Below are 27,528 nucleotides of genomic sequence, written 5' to 3'. Positions count from 1 at the left end.
GAGTTTTAATTATCCCATACTTGGACGATCTCCTGATAAAGGCGAGGTCCAAAGAACAGTTGATAGTGGGGGTGGCACTTTCTCAGGAAGTGCTACAACAGCACGGCTGGATTCTAAACATTCCAAAGTCACAGCTGGTCCCGACGACACGTCTTCTGTTCCTGGGAATGATTCTGGACACAGACCAGAAAAGAGTGTTTCTTCCACTGGAAAAAGCCGAGGAATTGTCATCTCTGGTCAGAGACATCCTAAAACCAGGAAAAGTGTCGGTACATCAATGCACACGAGTCCTGGGAAAAATGGTAGCTTCATACGAAGCAATTCCATTCGGAAGGTTCCACGCAAGGACGTTCCAGTGGGACCTGTTGGACAAATGGTCCGGGTCCCATCTCCAGATGCAATAGCGGATAACCCTATCGGCCAGAACCAGGGTGTCGCTGCTGTGGTGGCTGCAGAGGGCTCATCTACTAGAGGGCCGCAGATTCGGAATACAGGACTGGGTCCTGGTGACCACGGATGCCAGCCTTCGGGGCTGGGGGGCAGTCACAAAGGGAAGAAATTTCCAAGGACTGTGGTCAAATCAGGAGATTTCTCTTCACATAAATATCCTGGAGCTAAGGGCCATTTACAATGCCCTAAGCCAGGCAAGACCCCTGCTTCAAAACCAGCCGGTACTGATCCAGTCAGACAACATCACGGCGGTCGCCCATGTAAACAGACAGGGTGGCACGAGAAGCAGGATGGCGATGGCAGAAGCCACAAGGATTCTCAGATGGGCAGAGAATCATGTGTTAGCACTGACGGCAGTGTTCATTCCGGGAGTGGACAACTGGGAAGCAGACTTCCTCAGCAGGCACGACCTCCACCCGGGAGAATGGGGACTTCATCCAGAAGTCTTCCAAATGCTGGTCAACCGGTGGGAAAAACCACAGGTAGACATGATGGCGTCCCGCCTCAACAAGAAGTTGAAAAGATATTGCGCCCGGACAAGAGACCCTCAGGCGATAGCGGTGGACGCTCTAGTGACACCATGGGTGTACCAGTCGGTTTATGTGTTTCCTCCTCTACCTCTCATACCCAAGGTACTGAGAATAATAAGAAGGCGAGGAGTGAAAACCATACTCGTGGTTCCGGATTGGCCAAGAAGAGCTTGGTACCCGGAACTTCAAGAGATGCTTACAGAGGACCCTTGGCCTCTGCTGCTCAGACAAGACCTGCTGCAGCAGGGACCCTGTCTGTTCCAAGACTTACCGCGGCTGCGTTTGATGGCATGGCGGTTGAACACCGGATCCTGAAGGAAAAGGGTATTCCGGAGGTAGTCATCCCTACCCTGATCAAAGCCAGGAAGGATGTCACCGCAAGACATTATCACCGCATTTGGCGAAAATATGTTGCTTGGTGTGAGGCCATGAAGGCCCCGACGGAGGAATTTCAACTGGGTCGATTCCTGCACTTCCTGCAAGCAGGGGTGACGTTGGGCCTCAAATTGGGGTCCATAAAGGTCCAGATTTCGGCTCTGTCGATTTTCTTCCAAAAAGAACTGGCTTCACTGCCCGAAGTTCAGACTTTTGTCAAAGGAGTACTGCATATTCAGCCTCCTTTTATGCCCCCAGTGGCAACTTGGGATCTCAATGTGGTTTTGGCATTCCTGAAATCACATTGGTTCGAACCACTTAAGACTGTGGATTTAAAATATCTCACGTGGAAAGTGGTCATGCTGTTGGCCCTGGCGTCGGCCAGGCGGGTTTCAGAATTGGTGGCTTTGTCTTGTAAAAGCCCTTATCTGATTTTCCATATGGATAGGGCAGAATTGAGGACTCGTCCACAGTTTCTCCCAAAGGTGGTCTCAGCTTTTCACTTGAACCAACCTATTGTGGTGCCTGCGGCTACTAGGGACTTGGAGGATTCCAAGTTGCTGGACGTAGTCAGGGCCCTAAAAATTTATATTTCCAGGACGGCTGGAGTCAGAAAGACTGACTCGCTGTTTATCCTGTATGCACCCACCAAGCTGGGTGCTCCTGCTTCTAAGCAGTCTATTGCGTGCTGGATTTGTAGCACTATTCAGCTTGCGCATTCTGCGGTAGGCTTACCGCAGCCTAAATCTGTAAAAGCCCATTCCTCACGGAAGGTGGGCTCATCTTGGGCGGCTGCCCGAGGGGTCTCGGCTTTACAACTTTGCCGAGCAGCTACTTGGTCGGGGGCAAACACGTTTGCAAAATTCTACAAATTTGATACCCTGGCTGAGGAGGACCTGGAATTCTCTCATTTGGTGCTGCAGAGTCATCCGCACTCTCCCGCCCGTTTGGGAGCTTTGGTATAATCCCCATGGTCCTTACGGAGTCCCCAGCATCCACTAGGACGTCAGAGAAAATAAGAATTTACTCACCGGTAATTCTATTTCTCGTAGTCCGTAGTGGATGCTGGGCGCCCATCCCAAGTGCGGATTGTCTGCAATACCTGTACATAGTTATTGTTACAAATATCGGGTTTTGTTGTGAGCCATCTCTTCAGAGGCTCCATTTGTTATCATACTGTTAACCGGGGTTCCTATCACGTGTTACATGGTGTGATTGGTGTGGCTGGTATGAGTCTTACCCGGGATTCAAAAATCCTTCCTTATTGTGTCAGCTCTTCCGGGCACAGTTCCTAACTGAGGCTTGGAGGAGGGTCATGGGGGGAGGAGCCAGTGCACACCAGATAGTCCTAAATCTTTCTATAGAGTGCCCAGTCTCCTGCGGAGCCCGTCTATTCCCCATGGTCCTTACGGAGTCCCCAGCATCCACTACGGACTACGAGAAATAGAATTACCGGTGAGTAAATTCTTATTTTTTTCCACCAAAAGGAGTGCAGTAAATGTAAAAATGTACATGCAGAGAAGCAGAAATCCCAGAGGGAGGTACCTTTTAGAATGTGAGTCTCTGTAGGTACACCTTAGGAAATTGACACCTGATTATATTTAAAGGAAGTATGGTAAAGATTGGGTGAGTTCTGTTCATGATTTCTCTAGTCTTCTGGGAGTATACAGTTTTAGGACAACCCAATTTCTCTTACGTCCTAGAGGATGCTGGGGTCCATATTAGTACCATGGGGTTTAGACTGGTCCGCCAGGAGCCATTGGCACTTTAAGAGTTTAAGAGTGTGGGCTGGCTCCTCCCTCTATGACCCTCCTACCAGACTCAGTTTAGAAAATGTTCCCGGAGGAGCCGGTCACAGCTAGCGGAGCTCTACAGAGTTCTTTTAGGAAAAGTTGTATTTTCTTTATTTCAGAGTTTATTTTTTTACAGGGAGGCTGCTGACGACAGCCTCCCTGCAGCGTGGGACTGAGGGGGGGGGGGGGGGGGGGGACTGTTGGGGGGCAGTGTCCGCCCTGCGGGGTCTTGAGCCACTGCCCCCGCTGACTGGACGTTGAGCTCCAGAGGGGTCTGATCGCGCCCCGCCGCAGGGCAACGCTCGCCCCTGCAGCCAGCCGCCACCCCCTCAGGGAGCTGAAGTGGGGCGAGTGAGTCACTGTGTCCCCCCTTGCAAGCAGGGGGACAGTGTGAAGAAGGCGGCTAGAGGGTAGGAGCGCGGTCTTAACCGCGCTCCTGGAAGGCTCAGCGGTACGGCGCAGGGGTGGGGGACCCTGGGTCAACTCCGGACCCCACACTGACCACAAGCAGCCTGTCTGGGTCTGTGGATCCAGGCCAGCATAAATTCCTCCGGCCAGTATAATCTTCATTGACACAGCGACATTGAGGGGGCGGAGCTTCTCAGAGTGGACCCAGCAGCGTTCAGCGCCATTTTCCAGCCTGCAACTCACTGCCAGTGGATGCCAGGTCCCTCCTGAACGACTCCAGCTATCTGTACGGTACCAGGGGGTTGTGGAAAGGGGGGGGGGGGGGAGGAGACTGTGTTAAGGCTGTGTCACCTATTAAGGGACACAGTCAGCGCGGGTTTAGGGTCTCCGTATACTCTAACAGCGCTGTGTGTGGGTTGGCTCCAATCTCTGTGTCTCTGCCATTCTTGGGGGGAAACTCTGTCTGCCCAGTACCCTGTGTGTTTGTGGGGTGTTTGAGGGTGTGTGACAACATGTCTAGGGACACTGCTTTATATGCTGCAGAGGATTTGTCTTCCCAGGAAGTCTCCGTTGCATGTAATCAGGATTGCACTGTTTTAGCACAGATCCCAGCTAGAGAGCCAGAATGGTTAGTCTCTCTAAGGGGGACTATTTCTCAGATTTCCGATAGGGTTGCTAGGACAGAGCATGCCACTCAGGTCCTCCAGTCCTCTATGGTTGTATGGTCTGATACTGCCTCATCGGGGTCCCATGCGGTGCGTTCTCACAAACGTGCACTTGCAATTATGCAGGATGACACAGACACAGACTCTTGACGCTGCAGAGGTGACGGGGATGTGTTGAGGAGGACAGCATCACTTGCCAAGGAGGTGCAGTTGATGATTGAGGCTGTTAGGGATGTTTTAGACATTTCGGACATTGCTCCGGAACAGGTGGAGGAGGCCTTCTTTACATATAATAAGAAGCCCCCCCTCACCTTCCCAGCATCCAAAGAATTAAATGCTATCTTTGAAAAGGCATGGGAAACTCTGGAAAAGAAATTCCAGATTCCCAAGAGTGTCTTGGTGGCTTTTCCCTTCCCAGAGGAAGATAGGAAGAGATGGGAGTCCCCGCCGATAGTTGACGCCTCTGTCTCCAGGCTGTCCAAACAGGTGGTATTACTGGTCCCGGGATCTACCGCGTTAAAGGACCCGGCAGATCGCAAGGTGGGTGCTACACTGAAATCCATTTACACGGCTTCAGGGGCTATATTGCGACATACTATAGCCTGTGCTTGGATTGCTAAAGCTATTGCCAGGTGGTCAATCACTCTGCAGGAGGAATCGACTACGTTGGACAAAGGTGACGTTGATTTATTTTTACGTAATATGCAGGATTCTGCAGGGTTCCTGGTGGATTCCATGAAAGACCTGGGTTCCATGGCTGCGGGGATCTCCTCCATGTCTGTCTCGGCTTGCAGGGGTCTCTGGCTGCGCAACTGGTCTGCGGACGCGGAATCCAGGAAGTGTGTGGAGGGCCTACCATACAAAGGTCAGGCTCTTTTTGGGGAGGCGCTGGATGCGTGGATTGCCACGACTACCGCGGGTAAGTCTCCTTTTCTCCCCTCAGCTGCACTGGCTACGAAGAAGCCTTTTTCATTTACCACGTCACAGTCCTTTCGGCCTGTGAGGCCTAGAAAGAATAAGCCTTCAAACATCTTCTTCAGAGGTAGTCATGCCAAAGGAATGAAGCCTGCTCCCACAGGTTCCCAGACCCAGAAGCCCGCATCTGATACCCCTAAGTCCTCCGCATGACGGTGGACAGCTAGGCCTGGAGGAGGGTCAGGTGGGGGCAAGGCTCTGGCAGTTCAGCCACGTCTGGGTGTCGTCGGGTCTGGACCCCTGGGTACTGGATATAGTGTCCAGAGGGTACAGACTGGAGTTTCAAGATCCCCCGCCTCACCGTTTCTTCAAGTCAGGCTTGCCAGCCCTGCTGGCAGACAGGACAATTCTTCTGGAGGCCATCAGAAAAATTGGTGGTATCAGAGGTCATTGTTCCTGTCCCACTTCAGCAGTGGAACAAGGGTTATTATTTGAACCTTTTTGTGTTACCAAAACCGGATGGTTCGGTACGGCCTATTCTAAACTTAGTCTTTGAACCTTTATCTCAGGGAGTTCAAATTTAAGATGGAATCTCTGAGAGCTGTCATCTCAGGACTGACGGAGGGGGAGTTCCTGGTGTCTCTGGACATCAAGGATGCTTATCTCAACATTCCCATTTGGGCGCCGCATCAAGCATGTCTCAGGTTTGCACTGATGGACGATCACTATCGGTTCCAGGCGCTGCCGTTTGGTCTCTCCACAGCACCGAGGATCTTCACCAAGGTGATGGCGGAGATGATGGTTCTCCTCCGCAAACGGGGTGAACATAATTCCATATCTGGATGATCTCCTGATCAAGGCGTCGTCCAGGGAGAGGTTGTTGCGGTCCATTGCGCTCACGAAACAACTGCTCAGGAGGAACGGTTGGATCCTAAACCTTCCAAAGTCTCATCTGGAACCGACAAGGCGGCTGTCTTTCCTGGGAATGATCCTCGACATGGAAGTGCAGAGGGTATTTCTCCCAGTGGAGAAAGCGTTGGTGATTCAAGCAATGGTCCGGGATGTCCTAGAGCCTACCCGGGTATCTGTTCATCAATGCATATGCCTTCTGGGGAAGATGGTTGCCGCCTACGAGGCTCTGCAGTACGACAGGTTTCATGCTCGACGTTTTCAGCTGGACCTATTGGACCAGTGGTCGGGCTCTCACCTACACATGCACAAGAGGATACTCCTGTTTCCAAAAGCCAGGATTTCACTCCTCTGGTGGCTACAACTTCCTCACCTTCTGGAAGGCCGAAGGTTCGGAATTCAGGACTGGATCCTTTTAACCACAGATGCAAGTCTAAGAGGTTGGGGAGCAGTCGCTCTAGGGGAAACCCTCCAAGGAAGGTGGTCGAATCAAGAATCTCTTCTCCCAATAAACATCCTGGAGCTACAACATCCTTCTGCAAGCAGCACACCTTCTACAGGATCGGGCTGCTCAGGTACAGTCGGACAACGTGACCACATTAGCCTACATAAACCGACAAGGTGGAATGAAGAGCAGGACTGCCATGTCAGAGGTGTCAAGAATCCTCCTCTGGGCAGAAAGGCACGCTGTAGCGATGTCTGCAATCTTCATTCCGGGAGTAGACAACTGGGAAGCAGACTTCCTCAGCAGACACGATCTCCATACAGGGGAGTGGGGCCTCCATCCGGAGGTGTTCAAGGAGGTAACCGGTTGGTAGGGGGTTCCTCACATAGACATGATGGCCTCCCACCTCAACAAGAAGCTGGGGAGGTACTGTTCCAGGTCGAGGGACCCGCAGGCAGTGGCGGTGGACGCACTGGTAACACCGTGGGCGTTCACGTCAGTGTATGTGTTCCCTCCACTTCCTCTGATTCCAAAGGTCCTTCGGCTGGTAAGAAGAACTAAGGTTCTGGCAATCCTCATTGCTCCGGACTGGCCAAGGAGGGCTTGGTATGCGGATCTACTGGATCTTCTGCTGAAAGATCCAAGGCCCTTACCTCTCCGGGAGGATCTGCTGCTGCAGGGGCCGTTCGCCTATCAAGACTTACCACGGTTATGTTTGACTGTATGGCGGTTGAACGCCAGATCTTAGCTTGGAAAGGTATTCCGAGTGAGGTCATTCCTACCCTGATTCAGGCTAGGAAGTGGGTGACGTCTAAACATTACCACCGTATTTGGAAGAAATATGTTTCTTGGTGTGAAGCCAGGAAGTTTCCTGCGGTGGAGTTTCAACTTGGACGTTTTCCCCTTTTCCTGCAGGCGGGAGTGGATATGGGCCTGAGATTGGGATCCATCAAGGTCCAAATCTCTGCTTTGTCCATCTTCTTCTTTCAAAAACAATTGGCTGTCCTCACGGAGGTTCAGACCTTTTTGAAAGGGGTTCTGCACATCCAGCCTCCCTTTGTGGCGCCAAAGGCACCCTGGGATCTAGATGTGGTATTGCAGTTCCTACAATCAGCATGGTTTTGAGCCTCTACTGGAGGCTGACATCAAGTTTCTCACGTGGAAGACGGTCACTCTGTTGGCCTTGGCTTCTGCCCGACGCATGTCCGAATTGGGGGCTTTATCTTGCAAAAGTCCTTATCTGATCTTCCATGAAGACAGGGCGGAACTTAAGAATCGTCCACAGTTCCTGCCTAAGGTTGTATCTGCTTTCCATATCAACCAACCTATTGTGGTGCCAGTGGCTACTGACTCCTCAATTGCTTTAAAGGCCTTGGTTGTTGTACGGGCTTTGAAGATCTATGTGAAGAGGACTGCTCGTCATAGGAAATCTGACTCTCTATTTGTCCTCTACGATCCCAAGAAAATTGGGTGTTCTGCTTCTAAGCAATCGATTTCGCGCTGGATCAGGTTCACTGTCCAGCATGCGTATTCTACGGCAAGATTGCTGTGTCCAAAATCGGTTAAGGCCCATTCTACTCGTAAAGTGGGTTCTTCCTGGGTGGCTGCCCGGGGTGTCTCGGCCTTACAGCTGGGCCGAGCTGCTACATTGTCTGGTTCGAACACGTTTGCCAAGTTTTACAAGTTCGATACTCTGGCCTCTGATGAACTCAAGTTTGGTCAGGCAGTATTGCAGGAGCCTCTGCACTCTCCCTCACGTACTGGGAGCTTTGGTGCATCCCCATGGTACTAATATGGACCCCAGCATCCTCTAGGACACAGGTTCTCAAACTCGGTACTCAGGACCCCACACGGTTCATGTTTTGCTGGTCACCTGTAGATTTTTTTTTTAAATGTGACAGCTGGTGATACACAGTGCAGCTGCCGGGTGACATGGAACACGTGAACCGTGTGGGGTCCTGAGGACTGAGTTTGAGAACCACTGCTCTAGGATGTAAGAGAAAATAGGATTTGAATTACCTGCCGGTAAATCCTTTTCTCGTAGTCCGTAGAGGATGCTGGGCACACGCCCAGCGCTCCGTTTTCCTGCATTGGTTTTATGGTTCAGTGTTACCTGGTTACTAGGTAAGTTCTGCATTATTTATGTTTCAGCTGTTGCTGAGTTGTTCCAGCATGTTGGCCGGATTCGCATGTTTGTGTGAGCTGGTATGAATCTCTCCACTATCTGTGTAATTCCTTCTCTCGAAGTATGTCGTCTCTTCTGGCACAGTTTGTAGACTGAGTCTGGGAGGAGGGTCATAGAGGGAGGAGCCAACCCACACTCTTAAACTCTTAAAGTGCCAATGGCTCCTGGTGGACCCGTCTACACCCCATGGTACTAATATGGACCCCAGCATCCTCTACGGACTACGAGAAAAGGATTTACCGGCAGGTAATTCAAATCTTATTTTGTCCAGTTTACTGTATATTGAAAGGTAAGCAATTCAAGTCATGTGAATAACCTAAAATGGTACAAAGGTACGTGGTAAACTGCTAGAGTTTAAAAGTTTAGGGGTAGCAAAAATTGAAAAATGATTGTCAGTGTAAAAAAAAAAAAATCCTTTTTCAGGAAACAAGTAAAGCTTTCCTTCAGTAGTGGACTACTGAAAATTGGAAGAAGGTTTTATGGATTACATAGTATCTGAGGTTGAAAAAAGACAATTGTCCATCGAGTTCAACCTAATTTGTGGTGTTCTATGCATGATGATTTGACTAAAATTTCTGACTGATGCTGCTGTCAGCCATTGCATTTTATCCCTATTTATAGTAACTATAATGCATGACTATGCACCATACCCCTGGATATCCTTATCCAATGATGAGACAAAAGGATGGTATTGTGATTAATAGAAAAACAACCTATGTTTCTCTTACGTCCTGGAGGATACTGGGAATCCATTTAGTACCATGGTGTATAGACGGGTCCACTAGGAGCCGTGGGCACTTTAAGAATTTGATAGTGTGCACTGGCTCCTCCCTCTATGCCCCTCCTATCATACTCTGTTTAGAAAATGTACCCGGAGGAGTTGGTCACGCTTATGGAAGCTCCTGAAGAGTGTTCTGCATTTATTTTACTGTATATGTTATTTTCAAGCAGCCTGCCTGCTTCGTGGTACTTAGGGTAGGGGGGGACGGCCCAACCTCTTGAAGGGTTAATGGTCCCGTTCCCCGCTGATGGGACACTAGCTCCTGAGGGAACTATTCGCAAGCCCCACCACGGTGAGCGTACATTCCCGCAGCACGCCGCCACCCCAAACAGAGCCAGTAGAGTGGTGAGTACTAAGCCGGTGTCCCGGTTAGCGGGTCGCCTGCCATTATGGCGGCATTAGGGTACAGAGACGCTCAGCTTCTGAGGGGCGAACTGAGTCTCAGTACACTGTACACAGTACTCACACTGGCAAACACAGACTTAAAACAGCTCTGACGCCATTTTAAGCACTAGATTACCTCAGCCAGTATAAAAAGAGGAAAGACCGCCTATGGAGGGGGCGGGGCTTCACTATGAGCTGATCCAGCACTCACCAGCGCCATTTTCCCTCTGCAGTGGACACAGACGCTGACTGACAGGGACATGCAGCTCCTCCAGAGGGACTCCAGATTACCTCATTGGTACCAGGGGGTCATAGCAGGGGAGGAGCGATTATTAGTGTACTAAATCCCCCATCTGGGGAGTTAGTCTGTGACCCGGCTAAGCTTGGCATTAGCGATAAGGGCACTGTGTGCTGGCTCCATAATATCTCTGTCTCCCTGGAAGGGCTCTTTGTGGGTTAATTGTGCTTTTAACCTTTTCCTGTGTGTGTGTGTGTGTGTGTGTGTGTGTGTGCTCTCACATTTACATTCTGTCAGGCAAAGAGTGTGTTTCATGTACGGCAGACTGTTCCTCTTCCCCAGGGGGCTCACTACTGTGTACTCAGTGTAGTGCACCTTCCCAGGCTAGCTGGGCTGAACCAGCATGGCTGGATTCCATTGAAAGCAGGGCTGGCCAAATCGGTCTTTGAGATCTACCAACAGGTCATGTTTTGTAGGCCTCCTGGAGATCTGTAGATTTGTCAGTTAGGAATGTATGGAGCACATCTTAATTAGTAATGACTACACCTGTGCACCAGCTAGGTGGTCTGGAAAATGTGAACTGTTGGTAGATCTCGAGGACTGGTTTGGCGAGCCCTGAATTAAAGGAATAATGTCCACTATTTCTACTAAATTGTCCCGCAATGAGAAAGAGACGCAATACTTAAGTTAGTCTGTTGATGAGTTTATGAACCGAAAATCAGTCCCCATACCAGCGTCTCAGACCCCTACCATTTGTCCGCAAAAAACGTACTCTGGCCCAAATCCTGCAGTCTGACTCTGATGAAGGGTCAGACATGGAAGAGGGGGAGGTGGACTCAGAGGGAGGGGGGGGGGGGATGCTGCTCTGTCACAAGGAATAGAGGCTCTTCTACAAGCTATCAGAGACGTTCTGCAAATTCCTGATAAGGTGACAGAGGGGTGTGAGGAATCATATTTTAAGGTAAAAAATAAATCTTCAGTCACTTTTCCTGTGTCAAAGGAGCGGAATACCCTGTTTGAAGAACCGTGGGTTAATCCTGATAGGAAATTTCAAATCCCTAAAAGGTTACTCTCATCCTTTTCCTCCTGAGGATAGGAAAAAATGGGAAAATCCACCGATAGTGGATGCATCAGTATCTAGGCTGTCATGGAAAATAGTATTGCCTGTCCCTGGTGCAGCCTCCCTGAAAGACACGGCTGATCGTAGAATTGAGACCACACTCAAATCCTTGTACACAGCTGCTGGGGTGGCCCAGAGACCCACTATAGCATGTGCGTGGATCACTAAAGCCATTGCTAAATGGTCAGGTAACCTAATTGAGGGGTTAGATTCCTTATCTAATGGGGAGATTGTTTTACTCCTGCAACATATACAGGATTCTGCGAACTCTATGGTGGAAGCTATAAAAGAAATAGGCTTGCTTAATGCATGCACCACTGCTATGGCCGTGTCAACACACAGGGGCATGTGGCTACGCCAGTGGACCGCTGATGCAGACTCCAGGAAAGGCGTTGAAGGCCTACTATTTACAGGAGAGGCCTTATTTGGAGATAAACTGGATAAATGGATCTCCAAAGCTACTGCGGGTAAGTCCACATAACCTCCTTACGCAGCTCCCCCAGCCAGGAAGGCCTACTCCGCTTCCAATTTGCAGTCCTTTCGGACAGACAAATTTAAGGGCAAAACCGGAGGTTCTTCTACATCCACCAGAGGTGCTAGATGTTAACCATGCAAACCAGCAACTGCCGGTTCTCATGAACAGAGTTCAAGCTCTGCTTCCTCAAAGCCTTCAGTATGACGGTGGACCGCTATGCCTGGAATACTGGCGGGAGAGAGCCCGGACAAAATTCTTCAGTCACATCTGGACAAGTTCATGCCAGGATCCCTGGGTCATAAATCTTATTTTCCAGTGCTGCAAACTGGAGTTCCAAGAGCTCCCACCTCACAGATTCTTCAAATTTAGGCTTACCAGTTTCACTGGAGACAAGTATAACTTTACAGGACGCCATTCAGAAACTTGTGCAGACTCAGGTCATTGTTCCTGTTCCACCTCATCTGCAAAACAAGGGGTATTATTCCAACTTGTTTGTAGTACCAAAACCGGACGGTTTGGTAAGACCAATTTTGAACCTCAAGTCGAACCCGTACTTATGAGTGTTCAAATTCAAGATGGAGTCTCTGAGAGCCAGGATCTCGGGTCTGGAGGAAGGGGAATTCCTAGTGTCTCTCTGGATATCAAGGATGCGTACCTTTTACATTCCCATCAGGCTCATCTACGGTTTGCACTGCAGGACTATCACTACCAGTTCCAGGCCCTGCCATTTGGTCTCTCCACGGCACCGAGGGTGTTCACCAGGGTGGTGGCAGAGATGAGGTTTCTCCTCCGCAAACCGGGAGTGAACATAATTCCGTACCTGGACGATCTTCTGATAAAGGCGCTGTCCAGGTAGAGCTTGTTGGACAGCATTTCCCTCTCAACCCAACTATTCCGGGATCACGGGTGGATTCTGAACCTTCCAAAATCTCAACCTAGAGCAAACATGGAGGCTTCCATTCCTGGGGATGATACTGGACACAGAGTTGCAGAAGGTGTTCCTTCCATTGAAAAAGGCATTGGTAATCCAGTCGATGGCTCAGGATGTCCTGCAGCCAATCCGGATATCGGTGCAGCTATGCATTCGCCTTCTGAGGAAAATAGTAGCCTCTTAAGAGGCGCTTCAGTACTGGAGGTTTCACGCAAGATCTTTCCAACTCGATCTGTTGGACAAATGGTCCGGATCGCATCTTCACATGCACCAGAGGTTCCGTCTGTCGCCAAGAGCCAGGATTTCTCTTCTATGGTGGCTTCAGACTTGTCACCTAATTGAGGGTCGACAGTTCGGGATTCAGAATTAGAATCTGCTAACCACAGACGCAAGCCTCAGAGGTTGGGGAGCAGTCACCCAGGGGGTGCAGTTTCAGGGAAGATGGTCAAGTCAGGAAGTTGTCCTTCCAGTCAACATTCTGGAACTCAGGGCTATATGCAACACCCTTCTGCAGGCCTCATATCATCTTTGAGATCAGGCCATTCAGGTCCAGTCGAACTATAACGGCGGTAACGTACATAAACCGATAGGGCGGAACGAAAAGTAGAGCAACAATGTCAGAAGGGACAATAATTCTCCTCTGTGGCGTTGTCAGCGGTCTTCATTACGGTATTAGACAGCTGGAAAGCAGACTTCCTCAGCAGACATGACCTGCACCCGAGGGGGTTGGGCCTTCAACCGGAAGTGTTCAGGTGCTTGACACGTCGGTGGGGATATACACAAATCGACATGATGGCCTCTCGTCTCAACAAGAAGCTCAAGCGGTTTTGTTCCAGGTTGAGATACCCACAGGCAGTGGCGGTGGACGCTCTGGTGACACTCCACGGGTCTATCAGATGGTGTACGTGTTTCCTCTACTTCCTCTGATCCCAAGAATTCTCAAAAGAATAAAAAGGGAAAAGGTTCAAGCAATACTCATTGCTCCGGACTGGCCAAGAAGGGCCTGGTACGCGGACCTTCTGGAGATGCTACTTGAAGATCCGTGGCCTCTACCTCTTCGCAAGGATATTCTGCAACAGGGCCTTTTCGTCTATCAAGACTTACTGTGGCTACATTTGACGGCATGGAAGTTGAACAGCTGATTCTAGCCTGGAAAGAAATCCCGGACAGGGTCATCCCGACTATGATCCAAGCCAGAAAGGGGGTAACGTCTAAACATTACCACCGTATTTGGAAGAAATACGTCTCTTGGAGAGCAGAAAATTTGCTGCAGTGGAATTTCATCTGGGACGTTGACTGCTTTTTCTGCATTCGGGTGTGGATGTGGCCTACGTCTGGGCCCCATAAAAGTCCAGATTCCGGCCTTATCTATTTTCTTTCAGAAACAATTGGCTTCTCTCCCTGAGGTCCAGACGTTCTTGAAAGGTGTTCTGCACATCCAACCTCTCACGGCAGCTTGGGATCTCAATTTGGTGCTGCTGTTCCTCCAATCGGACTGGTTTCAAACGTTATAGGAGGTAGACTTAAAATATTTTACGTGGAAGGCCGTCACACTGTTGGCCTTGGCTTCAGCAAGACGTTTGTCGAAGCTGGGGGCGTTGTCTCACAAGAGCCCCCTATTTAATTTTCCATGAAGGCAGAGCTGAACTCGGAACTCGTCAGCAATTTCTTCCTAAAGTGGTGTCTGCGTTTCACATCACCAACCTATTGTGTATCCGGTTGTTACCGACACGTCTGCTACTTCAAAGTTTTTGGACGTTGGGAGGGCTTTGAAGGTGTGTATGTAAAGCGAAAAGCTCGTCACAGAAATTCTGACTCACTGTTTGTTCTTTATGACCCCAATAAAATTGGGTGTCCTGCTTCGAAGCAGTCCATTGCATGCTGGATCAGGTTCACTATCCAGCATGCTTATTCCACGGCAGGATTGCCGGTTCCAAGATCTGTACAGACCCACTCTACTATGTCGGTGGGTTCTTCTTGGGCGGCTGCCCGGGGTGTCTCTGCTTTACAGCTCTGCCGAGCAGCTACTTGGTCAGGTTCGAACATGTTTACTAAGTTCTACAAGTTCGATACTTTGGCCAAACTGAAGGTCCTCAGAGGCCAATCAGTTCTGCAGGAACCTTTGTACTCTCCCACCCGGTTTGGTACTTCCCCATGGTACGAAATGGATTCCCAGTATCCTCTAGGATGTAAGAGAAAATAGGATTTAATTACCTACCGGTAAATCCTTTTCTCGTAGTCCGTAGAGGATACTGGGCGCCCGCCCAGTGTTTCATACTTCCTGCAGTGTTACTTGGTTAAGTATTGTTGTTTGGTTCAGCTGTTGCTGTTCCTGGTTTCAAGTTTGGGTAGCATGGCTTTCCTCTTGTTTGTGTGTGCTGGTTCGGAATCTCACCACTATACTTTTTATATCCTTCTCCTCAAAGTATGTCCGTCTCCTCGGGCACAGTTTCCTAGACTGAGTCTGGTAGGAGGGGTATAGAGGCAGGCGCCAGCGCACATTATTCATTTCTTAAAGTGCCCATGGCTCCTAGTGTACCCGTCTATACCCCATGGTACAAAATGGATTCCCAGTATCCTCTACGAACTACGAGAAAAGGATTTACCGGTAGGTAATTAAAATCCTATTTTTTCTATTAAGGGCATTGCCCTTTTTAAATTTTGGGCTTCAACACATCAGGATGCAGCTGCTTGTCTTAATACATGAATGCATGTGACACCAGCTGTCAAACATGGAAGTGGAAGTGTGATGGGATCCAGCAAGAGAGTCCAAAACCAAGTGGTGACTAGTACACAGTGATTGTCACCGTCAACCAAAAGTGTAACCACAGCATTTTGCAGCACTATGCAAAACCCCCTAGTGTACACTTACGTGAATACAGGTTATACTACAGCAAGATAATGACCCAAAACACACCTCCAGGCTATATTAGAACCTTACCTTTTGAGGTTTAGAGCAAAACAGTAGGCTTCAAATCATGGAACAGCCAGCAAGTGTGGTTATATGCGATTGCTCCGCACTCACTGTTTATTTTTGGTAACAGCCTTATAGGGCTGTGCATAAACCACCGTGAGTCCAGGGAGAGATTAGCCCGCAAGTTAATTGAATTCACCCCATGATGTCAGGGGAGGGAGCAGATGTAAGCCAGATGTCATAGACTTGGAATTACGTAGTGTAAGGTCATTAAATAGTAGTGTGTGAGATTGTAATCAAACTGATATGACATTGGGGGTCATTCTGACCTGATCGCTCGCTGCAGTTTATCGCAGCGATCAGGTCAGAACTGCGCATGCGCCGGCGCCACAGTGCACCGGCGCATGGCTGACAACTGATGGCTGTTGTTGCCTAGCGATTGCCTCTGCCTGATTGACTGACAGGCAGAGGCGGTAACTGGGCCGGAGGGGGTGGCACGGCGGCGTTTGGCCGCCATTTTGTGGGCGCGGTCTGGCCAATGCAGGCGTGGGTGGACCGTGCGGGGGGCGGACCACGGCGGCTGCGTGACGTCACACGCTACCGCTGCGAGCCGGGTAGCGACTAGCTCCCTAAAAAAAAATATTTAGGAATAATTTGTGCGCAATATTCCAGCAGCTGGTAATGTCTCAAAGATCCTAGAGGTTTCCTTCACCCCTCACCAACACAGTGCACAACAGAAAAAGATAATGGAAACTGAGGCTTAACTAGCGGTTCTTATTCCCGCTGATGCTTGTTTTCCACAAACTTCCGTCACTCACAGGTGCGCTGGCCGGGAGCTACTCTTTGAAGTACAAAAGCATCGCCGCTGTGTGATGCTTTTGTACTTCAGCGACGGGGCAGGGACTGACATGCGGGGCGAGCTAGCCCTGTGCTGTGCATCCCCCTGCATGTCAGTGTGGCTGATCATAGCTGTGCTAAATTTAGCACAGCTACGATCAACTCGGAATGACCACCATTGTGCGCTTGTCTTTCATCATACCAAAAAACTGATTGCGCAGGCCCTGTCTTGCTGGAGTGGCCTAACAGCGTTTTGGGCTGCTGCGGCCAACAAATATACCCGTTTGCAGTAAACTTGCCTACTTTTGAGAAATCATTTTGGGCAGATTGTGAATGCCTCTCCTATGAGTGCATTGTTAAAGTGGATGTGTATTGCTGCACTGGAGCATTGTTCAGTAAGATCTGCTTGTTGATGAAAAGACACTGATACATTTCAGGGCTTGATCTTGTATTGTGTTCTACTCGCATATAAAACCTTATTTAAATGTAAACTTGCTGATCCTGAATATATTCTCCTTTCAGGGTAATGAATGTTGCAGACATATGCTCTTGCAGTAACTTAGAAGATCACACTAGTTTAGGACTTCACTCCACTTCTGGTCCATTCCACTGTCTCATACAGGATATTTGTTCAAGTTTTACTAAATATTTTTGTTTAAACTTAACACAAGGAAGTTTTTATTTTAAAAAGATGGATGTAATATAAAAGTGCCAGACTAGGCTTAGTTTTTGGTAGGAAAAAAAAGAAATATCCATTATACCCAGCACAATATCACAAAATTTAGTTGTCACATATAGGACAAGCCAAGTCCCCCCCCCCCCCCACCCCCCCCATCGTTTTGAAAACTTCTACTTGATAATTCAGGTCAACAATTTGAATTAGGAGCCTGTGTTATTTTTTTCTGAAAACCTATGAGACTGAACTATAATTTTTTTTTTTTTAACCTCAACCTATAGTATGTTGAAAACGCAAAAGATACACAGCTAGAGTTTTTGTCGCGTATGGGAAATTTATATTCCTTTTCATGGAATGGGCCCTTCTCTTATTGCAAAGGCTCATATGGAAAATCAAATATTAGAAAGCAGAAGTGCAGTAATTGCAGTGTTTTTTTTAATTTTATTTTTTTCTGGCCAAGAAAAGCATGGTTTCATCCTGCAGTAAAGATGTGGAAGTTTTAGTTCTTCTGCTCCTGGGGGTTCACTAGTGTGTACTCAGTGTAGTGTCCCTTCTCAGACAAATGGGGCGGAGCCAGCATGGCTGGGCTCCATTAGGGGAATAATCTCCACCATCTCTATTAAAATATCTCGGAATGAGAAAGAGACGCAATACTTAAAGTCTGTGGCTGAGTTTATGCAAAATGACTCAGTGCTCAGACCAGTATCTCAGTCCTCTGCCATTTGTCCATAAAAACAGATGCATAATGACTCTGATAATGATGAGTCAGAAGTGGAGGAAGGGGAAGTGGACATAGACGCAGGGGTGGGTACCCTGTCCCAAGGTATTGAGGCGCTCATAGACGCCATCAGGGTGTCACGATCCGGGTATCTGGACGCCATTACTTGCCTTTTAGATGCCTTCTGAAGCTGGCTCAGCGTTCCAGGGCCGGATCTCATCTGTGTTCCTGATGTCCACACTTTGCATATCCCTCCTGTCACTCTGAGACGCTGTCACAGCGGCGCCATGTTTGAACCTAGTGTGGCGTCTTCCGTCCTCCGCGGCCTCCGCCGCCGTTCCTGTGTTCCAGTATGCAGGTTGTCAGAGTGGTGCCCCATGTCTGCCGCGGCCTCCGCTGTCATCCATGTGTCTCAGTGTGCAGTTGTCAGTTTGGCGTCTCCTGTCCTCCGCGGCCGGCGCCGCCATTGCTGCTATGTTTCCACATGGTTTTCAAAACCAACTTTCCCTCCAAGTACTAACATGGGCGCAGCCATGTTTGTTCCAGTCACATGTTCAGTCTCCACCAATCTGCTGCACTGTGAACCTGCATGATTGGCTAGCCAATGCCTGCCCTGCAGCAGGTATAAGTATCCTGTGCCTGAACTAGGAAATGGTCAGTGCTTTGAATGTCAAACCTTGTTCCAGTGTCTCTCTCCTGTGGTTGTTTCTCCAGGTTCCAGCTCCTGTCTCCAGCATCCACTACGAGACCCGCACCTGCCTTCCATCCTGCGGTGCAGCCTGACTCTGCAGCCCTCCGTGGCTATTCCAGCTTCCAGCTATTAACCCATCTGCTTCCAGCGGTCAGCTTCCAGCAGTATCCAGTTCCTTTAAAGTGCCGGTGTTATTCCAGCGGATCCCTACTTACCAGCAGTATCCAATCCACTACCACCGGTAACCTCTTTTCAACTCTTCTGTTTCCACGCTCCCTAACATCTTCCAGCATCCACTCCGTGTCTTCATCACCTGTCTGGTTCCATCCAGCATCCACTCCGTGTCTTCATCACCTGTCTGGTTCCATCCAGCATCCACTCCGTGTCTTCATCACCTGGCTGATTCCATTCAGCATCCACTCCGTGTCTCTACCACCTGGCTGGTTCCATCCAATATCTACAACAGTCTGTTCAAGTTACCAACTACATCTATACTTCTACTGGCGTGTTCCTCGGCTATCTTCACTACTACAGCCAGGCCTGGTAAGGTTATTCCATCAAAGGACTTTAACATCTATTCCTCAACCTACCAGTGCTCTGTGATACCTCCCATGGTTAAAGTGATCCAGGAACTGTTTTATATGCCATTTGGTTTTATCAACTGTGAATACTGTTGTTTATACACGGAGTCTGTTAATAAAACATTTTATTGACTTTTAACCTGGTTGTCATGGTCACACCTTCGGGTAATCCTTCTACACTTACATGTCCAGGGGTCTGATTAAACCTTCCAAGTTTAATTTCATTTCAGCCCCTACAACTGAGGCTTCCTCTTGTCAGCCTAAATCCTCAGTTGTGACACAGGGAAGTCCTGAATGTTCCTGATAAGGTGACAGAGGTATGTGAGGAATCTTGCTTTAATGTACAGCAAAAATCATCAGCCACTTTCCTTTGTCAAAGGAATTAAATACCCTGTTTGAACGACTATGGGTTAATCCAGTTAAAAAATTCCAAATTCCCAAGTGGTTATTGTAATATTTTCCCTCTGAGGATAAGAAAAAATGGAAAAATCCACCGATAGGGGATATATCAGTCCCCAGGCTCTCACGTAAAATTGTTTTACCTGTTCCTGGTGCAGCCTCCCTAAAGGATACTGCTGATCGTAAGATTGAGACTACCCTCAAATCTTTGTATACAGCTGCAGGGGTGGCTCAAAGACCCACTATAGCATGTGGGTGGATTACACATTGCACAATGTTCTGGTAATTTAATGGAGGGTTTAGACACCTTAACTCGAGAGGAAATTATTTGACTCCTGCAACACATACAAGACTGCGAACTTTATGGTTGAAGCCATTAAGAAGAAAGGTTTGCTTAATGCACACACCACAGCTATGGCTGGGTCGACATGCAGGGGATTATGGCTATGTAGGTGGACTGCTGACGCGGACTCCAAAAAAGGTGCGGAAGGCCTGCCTTTCTCAGGTGAGGCCTTATTTGGCGAAGAACTTAATTAGTGGATTTCACAAGCTACTGCGGGTAAATCTACCTATCTTCCTTCTGCAGCTCTGCTGTCTAGAAAGGCCTACTCAGGACAACTTACAGTCCTTTCTGATGGCAAAGTTTTGGTGCAGGGCCAGAGTTTCCTCTAGTGCCGCCAGAGGTGCTAGAGGAAAACCACGCAGACCAACCTCTGTTGGTTATCAGGAACAGAGCTCCAGCTCTGTTGCCTCGAAGCCTTCCGCATGACGGGGGTGCCAACATGCCTGGAAGAAAGGAAGGTGGGAGCCCGGCTAAAATTCTTCAGTCACGCCTGGACGAGATCTTGCCAGGCTCCCTGGGTCATAGACCTAATATCCCAGGGCTGCAGGCTGGAGTTCCAGGATCTCCCACCTCACAGATTCTTCAAATCAGGCTTACCAACTTCACAGGACACAAGTATAACCTTACAAGAAGCCATTTAGAAACTGTTACTGACTCAGGTCATTTTTCCAGTTCCACCTCATCTACAAAACTATTCCAGCTTGTTTGTAGTTGCGAAACCGGATGGTTCAGTAAGACCGATTCTAAATCTCAAGTCATTGAAGCCATACTTACGAGTGTTCAAGTTTGAGATGGAGTCTCTAAAGAGCGGCGCTACGGTTTGCACTGCAGGACTGTCACTACCAGTTTCAGGCCCTGCCTTTTGGTCTCTCCATGGCACTGAGGGGTGAAGGTGATGGCAGAGATGAGGATGCTACTCCGCAAACTTGGAGTGAACATAATTCCTTACCTGGACGATCTTCTGATAAAGACTATGTCCAGGGAACAGTTGTTGGAGAACATTGGTCTCACAACCAGATTACTCCTGGACCATGGGTGGATTCTAGACCTGCCAAAATCTCACCTAGTACCAATGCAGAAGCTCAATTTCCTGGCAATGATCCTGGACACAAAGTCTCAGAAGGTGTTCCTTCCCTCGGAAAAAGGCAATGGTAATGGTTCTGGCTGTCTTGAAGCCGACCAGAATCTCAGTACATCGGTGCATCAGTCTTGAACATGGTGGCCTCTTATGAGGCAATTCAGTATGGAAGGTATCATGCAAGGCCCTTCCTGCTGGATCTGTTGGACAAATGGCCCGGACCGCATCTACACATGCATCAGAGGATTCGTCTGGGCCAAAGGACAGGATCTCTCTCCTGTGGTAGTTACAAACTTTTCACCTGGTGAAGGGTCGGAGGTCCGGGATTCAGAATTGGATTCTGTTAACTACTGACGCAAGCCTCAGAGGTTGGGGAGCAGTCACCCAGGGGGTGCAGTTTCAAGGAAGGTTGTCAAGTCATGACGTCATCCTTCCCATAAACATCCTGGAGCTCAGGGCAATCTACAATGTGCTTCTACAGGCCTCTTCTTCAGAATCGGGCCATTCAGGTTCATTCGGATAATGTGACGTACATAAACCGACAAGGCGGAAAGAAAAGCAGAGCGGCAATGTCAGAAGTGTCCAGGATCCTTCTCTAGGTGGAAAACCACGCTGTGGCGTTGTCGGCAAACTTCGTTCCAGGAGTAGTCAGCTGGCAATTGACATGATGGCCTCTCGTCTAAACAAGAAGATAAGGCGATATTGTTCCAGGTCGAGGGTCCCACAGGCTATGGTGGTTGACACACTGACAACTAAGTGGTTATACCAACTGGTATACTTATTTCCTCCAATTTCTCTGATACCAAGAGTTCTCAAAAGAATAAAGGGAAAGAGTTCAAGCAATCCTGATTGCTCCGGAGTGGCCAAGAAGGGCCTAGTTTGCAGATCTTCTAATGAAGCTAAGCGAAGATCTGTAGCCTCTATCTCTTTGAGAGGACCTTCTGCAACAATTCCCGTTCGTTTATCAAGATTTACCACTGAAGTTGAGCGGCTGATTCTAGGCCAGAAAGGGATTCCCGACAAGTTCATCCCAACTATTATCCAAGCCGGGAAGGTGGTAACATCGAAACATTACCATCGTAGTTGGAAGAATTATGTCCCTTGGTGTGTGAGTAAGATATTCGGTGGTGGAAATTCATCTGAGATGTTTACTGCTGTTCCTGCAGTCGGCTGTGGACATGGGTCTGCGCCTAGGTTTCATAAAAGTTCAGATTTCGGCCTTGTCTGTTTTCTTTCAGAAACCATTTTCTTCTCTACCGGAAGTACAATTGTTCTTGAAGGGCATCCTTCATATCCAACTTCCCTTTGTGCCTCTTACAGCACCTTGGGATCTCCAGTTGGTTCTGCGGTTTCTTCAAACAGGACTGGTTTAAACCTTTACTGGAGGTTGAAGGATAGTGTCTTACGTGGAAGACGTCACGCTTTTGGCCTTGCAGGGACTGGAGTCACAGGTGTGGACAGAGAGGTTGGCCCACCCATGGCTACTGCAACAGCCTATGCAACAACAGTGCAGCCTGCCTATTTTGTCAGTCCTGGGCTCAACAATTTCTGATGGCAGCCCTGATTGTGCCATGCACACGGTCATTAAACACCCCACCCCAGTACACTAGTCCAGGGGTTCTCAACCCCCAGTCCTCAAGTACCGCCAACAGTTCATGCTCTATGTATGTATTTATTTAGTCATGCACAGGTGATTTAATCTATTTTGGTGGGTCAGTAATTATCCCACCTGCTTCCACAGACAAAAATAAAACATGACTTGTTGGGGAAAACATGGGTTGAGGGCACTTCACTGCATAAAACACTATGAAGTCTAGGGAATGGGGAATATCTCTCCCATCCTGGTTTGCATAAACATTTATCAAATGGGAAGTCTCCTCTATCAAATTATGTGAACCTTTAGAGTCCGACAATATCACTGTGCACTACAGAAATACTGGTAGAGCCATATGAGGACACGTAATGTGCACAATCTTCCTCATGCTGGCACCTGCAAACCAGGGACGTGCGGTGAGCTAAACTACAAACCTACAGAAAAGTTTCCTCTTAGTAAATATTGTCTGGTGTTCAATCAAATTATTGCTGCTCTGATTTAATGCGGTAGGTTGTCTATTTTGATAAATCTTTTATGCTTTGTTTTGCTACTATATTTTATCTACACATTTCTTGAGTTCCATTAAAACTAGTCAAAAGAAAAAAACTATTACAATTTTCAAGTTCAGATGATATTATGAAACCTATGTCTTTAATCTTGCTGCTTTGAAAGGTGGCTTAATGCTGATGCAAGAACCACAAAGTATTGTTAAACGCTGGATTTGCCTATTACATTGACAAATAGTTTGAATTGGTCCTGAACCACCAACCTGAGGCACCCCTGCAAGTGTCCCACGGCACCCTAGGGTGCCACGGCACACAATTTGAGAACCACTGAGTTAAGGTGTTAAATAGCATTTCCTAGTCTGCATTAACTCCTTTCCCTTACCATTTCCTCATTATTTAATGACATCTCTGCAAGTAGATGTGTTAACCACATCATGATTGTTAAAACTAATATTGTAATTTTATCTTTTAATATTTACAGATGTACAAAAGTTAAAAAACATGGTTAGTGTGCATTTAAAACTTGATTAGAAATTTAGTATTAAATCAAATGGTAACACACGTGGTTTGCTAGGAGATGATCATTTTGACCCAGCTCAATGGTACGCCCTCTTCTAAAGCGTTAACATATAGCATATTTTTTCTAAATTTCATTTAAAATGTAATAGTACTTAAATGTCTTAATAGATGGGTCTGAGTCCATCTCCTCACATGCTGGGGGCCGCCCAGCATGTGTAGTGCCGCCTCATGATGCATCCGCAATTAAATTGTGGACGCATCGAACTAAGGTTGCCCCCCAGGCTGCGCTGTCCAGTGGCCCACCACAATTTGTTTTTAAAATCGGAGCGGCTGTTTGCGACGTCACGCAGCCACCCTGAAAATGCTCCCGGAATGCCCTAGTTCAGCTCGCCATGCCCTCACCCGCTGCTGCCCCGTGAACGCCCACAGCTGTCACACACACTGTATGCAACGTGTAAGGTCACGCACTGTGGCCAGTGCGTGTGTGCAGACCACCCGAATGTAGCCGCTTCATACAGACACGCAGCTGTGTTTGGGTCTTAATGACACCCTAGGTATGGGGTCTGTGCTGGTATGGATAAAAAAACTTTTGCAACTTTATGAATATTCCTTGTTAACATGTATTAGCTTTTGAGCTGGCTGTTTGAAATTTGTCATTAGCATATGCTTTGTACTGATTTTTCTCCGCACACTATTCAAATCATATATGTAAAAACATGAATTTATGTTTACAGTTCTGTGAGTAAGGTTTTTCCCCTCTGTTATAGTATGATGCTGGTCTATTTATGTCGGTGAAACTCAAATCTTTTCATTCTGTTTCCTCCTCAGGATAGATATGGCAGGTGAACTGACGACCTGCTAGAAGGGCACAGACGCAAGTTGGTGATCTTTTGTTACTTTCCATTTTCCTTAGCGAATGTATTTTCAAATAAATTAAAACTATTCACGTATCATGGGAGGAGCAGTGAGCGCTGGGGAAGACAATGATGATTTAATTGATAATCTAAAGGAGGCACAATATATACGTACTGAAAAGGTAGAACAGGCATTCCGAGCAATTGATCGAGGGGAGTATTACCTGGAAGGATACAGGGACAATGCTTATAAAGACCTGGCTTGGAAACATGGGAATATACATTTGTCTGCACCTTGCATCTATTCTGAAGTTATGGAGGCACTAAAACTTCAACCGGGATTGTCTTTCCTTAATCTTGGAAGTGGAACCGGATATTTAAGTACAATGGTGGGCTTAATTTTAGGTAAATGATTTGTTTTTCTTAAAATATATAAATCCGTAATGATGCTGTGATAATTGTTTTTTGGTTATAAGCTATTTTTCAAAATCCCTATACAGCATTTTATAGAAGCTGCTTCATAAACTGTAGTCTAATTATGTTGCTGAAAGAAGAAAAATCTGCTTTTTAAAATGTTATATTGTTTTGATTAATAATGAAACCATATTTAAAGGAAATTATAGTAAGTGTTTGCATACTAACTTAATAACGAAGAGCTGTAGGTAGTACAGTAATTGGAAATTTTACTGGCATGTTAAAACTACAATAGACCATAGCAATCATGAAGTAAACACATCTCAATGCTTTATAACAATGACTGACAGGCTGACATACTTCAAGGGCTGTATGTGCTTTGTAAGCAATACATTAAAAATCACATTTAGTGTATCTGAAGATATGCCATATCCCTTTCAAATAAGTCCCACATGTGGCAAAAAAACATTCAGGTTTCACCACATAGACGGTCTGATTCCCACTTACTCAAAGTCAGCAGAGCCCACACAATGCCCAAACGCAGCCATATGAATTTAGAAACTTATTTACCCTCAAACCTCTCGTATCTACCACTTGACATTAACTCAAAACCAATGATTGTCAGACGCCACGTACAATCTCTGTCATGCCTGAGATTTGGATCTAGCTTGGGTAGGCATGGGGTACTGAAGCGGGAGCACAAGGTGTGTGGATAGCTGAAGACGTGTATATAACTGAAAATAGCTTAATTGTACAGGAAACTGGAACCAGATGGTGGCTGGACTGGAACCAGATGGTGACTTGAGTAGAACCGGACTAATAATTAGAGCCAGAATACTAACTGGAGCCGAACTGGAACCAGAATAGTAACTGGAGCCAGACTGCAACAGGGAGATAACTGGACTGTACCCGGGACAGTAACCGGAACAGGCAGGTGACTAGAAGCAAGTCTTTTAACAGGACAGACTGGAATATAGTGGTAACTGGAGATTAGCATTAACCAGACTGGAACTGGAATTGAGCGGACTGGGTCCATACAGATACAGAGTACCAGGGAGCTCAGCACAAAGCTGTAACTTCAACAGAAGCGATGTTGTACTAGCGTTTTGAGCCAGTCAGGAAGTGGACCTTATAGGGCTGAGCATTAGGTTATTGGATGCTGTGGTCAGCTGGTATTAGAGCAGCGTCTAGATTGGCTATGGAGAGTCAGCTGGCTGAATCCAACATGGCTGTGTCCAGGATACAGAGTGAAGTGGAGCTCTGTGAAGAGAATCACTCATACACTAAATGCTGAGAGCACTGTGCAGGGACAGCATGTACAGACTTCACTGACAGCTAGGCACAATGGGTAGTGAGACCAGCTGCTGAACACAGGATCCTGCAGATTAGCCACCTCAGTGAGTACTCCCCTGTGTGAGTAATCAGGAGTTTCAGCAGCAAGTAACACAGACTGCAGCTTGTATTCTGAACAGACGTCTCGGGTAATGAACTTGGCAAAGCAGAACATACTTGGAACTGGTGTGCTGGCCTTAACCCAGCATGCAGGATAGACTGAACTGCAGGAGTGATGGCAGAGGTAAGTCACAAGACATGAGGAATTTAGTCAGGATTGTGATAATCTCCTCCTATCCTCCAGTATTAAATTCATCATCCTCTGAGTTATGCAATCGGATCCAGTTCTAAGTCAATAACCTTTGGGCAATGGGTGAAGCTTAGTGAAGAATAAAAGTAAAGTGCTTTAGCTAAAAAGGTCATAAACCAGGAGGGATCGGGGGGCTGCAGGGGAAGGCCTATCTTCCTGTTTTCAATCACTATTAATATACTAATTTAATAATGTTTTTTATTTACATAGAACTTTTTTTTTTTAAAGGACACATTGCTTTTAATTTTCACAATATTAACCATGTTCCATACCAGGTCCGGCAGCGCTGGGGTCCTGGTCGGCAGTGGAAAAGGAGTCTCCGGCGCCCACTGCTGAGGCCACAGATTTGTCCTCAGGCTGTAGCTTTTTTTTTTTTTTTTTCAGGGGGGGACTACGGTTCCCATAGGGACACATGGCGTTCTGTGAAAATTTAAAGGGATAGACCAGTCAAACGTGACATCACATTCGGCGCACGTTTTCAATCTCCTCCCTATAAAAGGGATTCGCTGAGCACTGAACAATGCAAGAGTATAGGCTCTAATACCGTACTTCAGTGTTTAGCCTTGTGCGTCCAGAGTTGTGCTTGTGCATCTAATTCCTGGATCCTGCCTTCCCCGTGCTCCTTTCCCGGTTTCGCCATCCCATTTGTGCCCTTGACTCCATACCTGTTCCTTACTTATCCGTCCAGTTCCAACCCTGTTTGTTGTCAGTTGCCTGCGTGTTAAACACCCCGTGGCATATTTCTACACTAGCCCCAGTGTATATCAGCCCCGTAATTAGGAACCCAGACAGAGGGACACAACCTTTGGGTCGCCGCAGCGAAGCCCAAACCTTCTTGACGGGGTCTCTGATAAACACCCCCGGCACGGTAGAGACTGTCCTTTGTACAGGTTTGGCAAATCCTACAGTATGAGTTGCTCCTCGGATCCATGTGCGTATTTGTTATAGTAGGGAGCCACTTTAGGTGCACTTCAGTAGTCAAAGTAGGTGAATAAAACGTGTAATATAAATGTCATTGTACCCACAGAATAATTTCTCCCCATCCACAAAATTACAAGGCAAGGCACCCTTCTTGGATGCACTGTAAAGATTACAATGAGTGGGATGAGCAACACACAGAGCTGTGATTACACTTTGGGGATATACAAGATACATACA

At 47.6% G+C, this 27,528-nt stretch overlaps 1 protein-coding gene across 1 annotated transcript in view; it reads left to right on the top strand.

Moving 5' to 3' along the window:
* The window catches only part of PCMTD1 (protein-L-isoaspartate (D-aspartate) O-methyltransferase domain containing 1), a 101,305-nt gene that overhangs the window by 9,085 nt on the left and 64,692 nt on the right, over window positions 1-27,528 (top strand). Inside the window, exon 2 of the mRNA XM_063923705.1 lies at window positions 24,289-24,719. Coding sequence (XP_063779775.1) covers window positions 24,413-24,719 — 307 coding nt within the window. The 5' untranslated portion in view covers window positions 24,289-24,412. The remainder of the gene's footprint in view (window positions 1-24,288; window positions 24,720-27,528) is intronic.

Source organism: Pseudophryne corroboree, chromosome 5, assembly GCF_028390025.1.
Source record: "Pseudophryne corroboree isolate aPseCor3 chromosome 5, aPseCor3.hap2, whole genome shotgun sequence".
Lineage (NCBI taxonomy): Eukaryota > Metazoa > Chordata > Amphibia > Anura > Myobatrachidae > Pseudophryne > Pseudophryne corroboree.
This window is presented reverse-complemented; position numbering and strand designations above follow the sequence as displayed.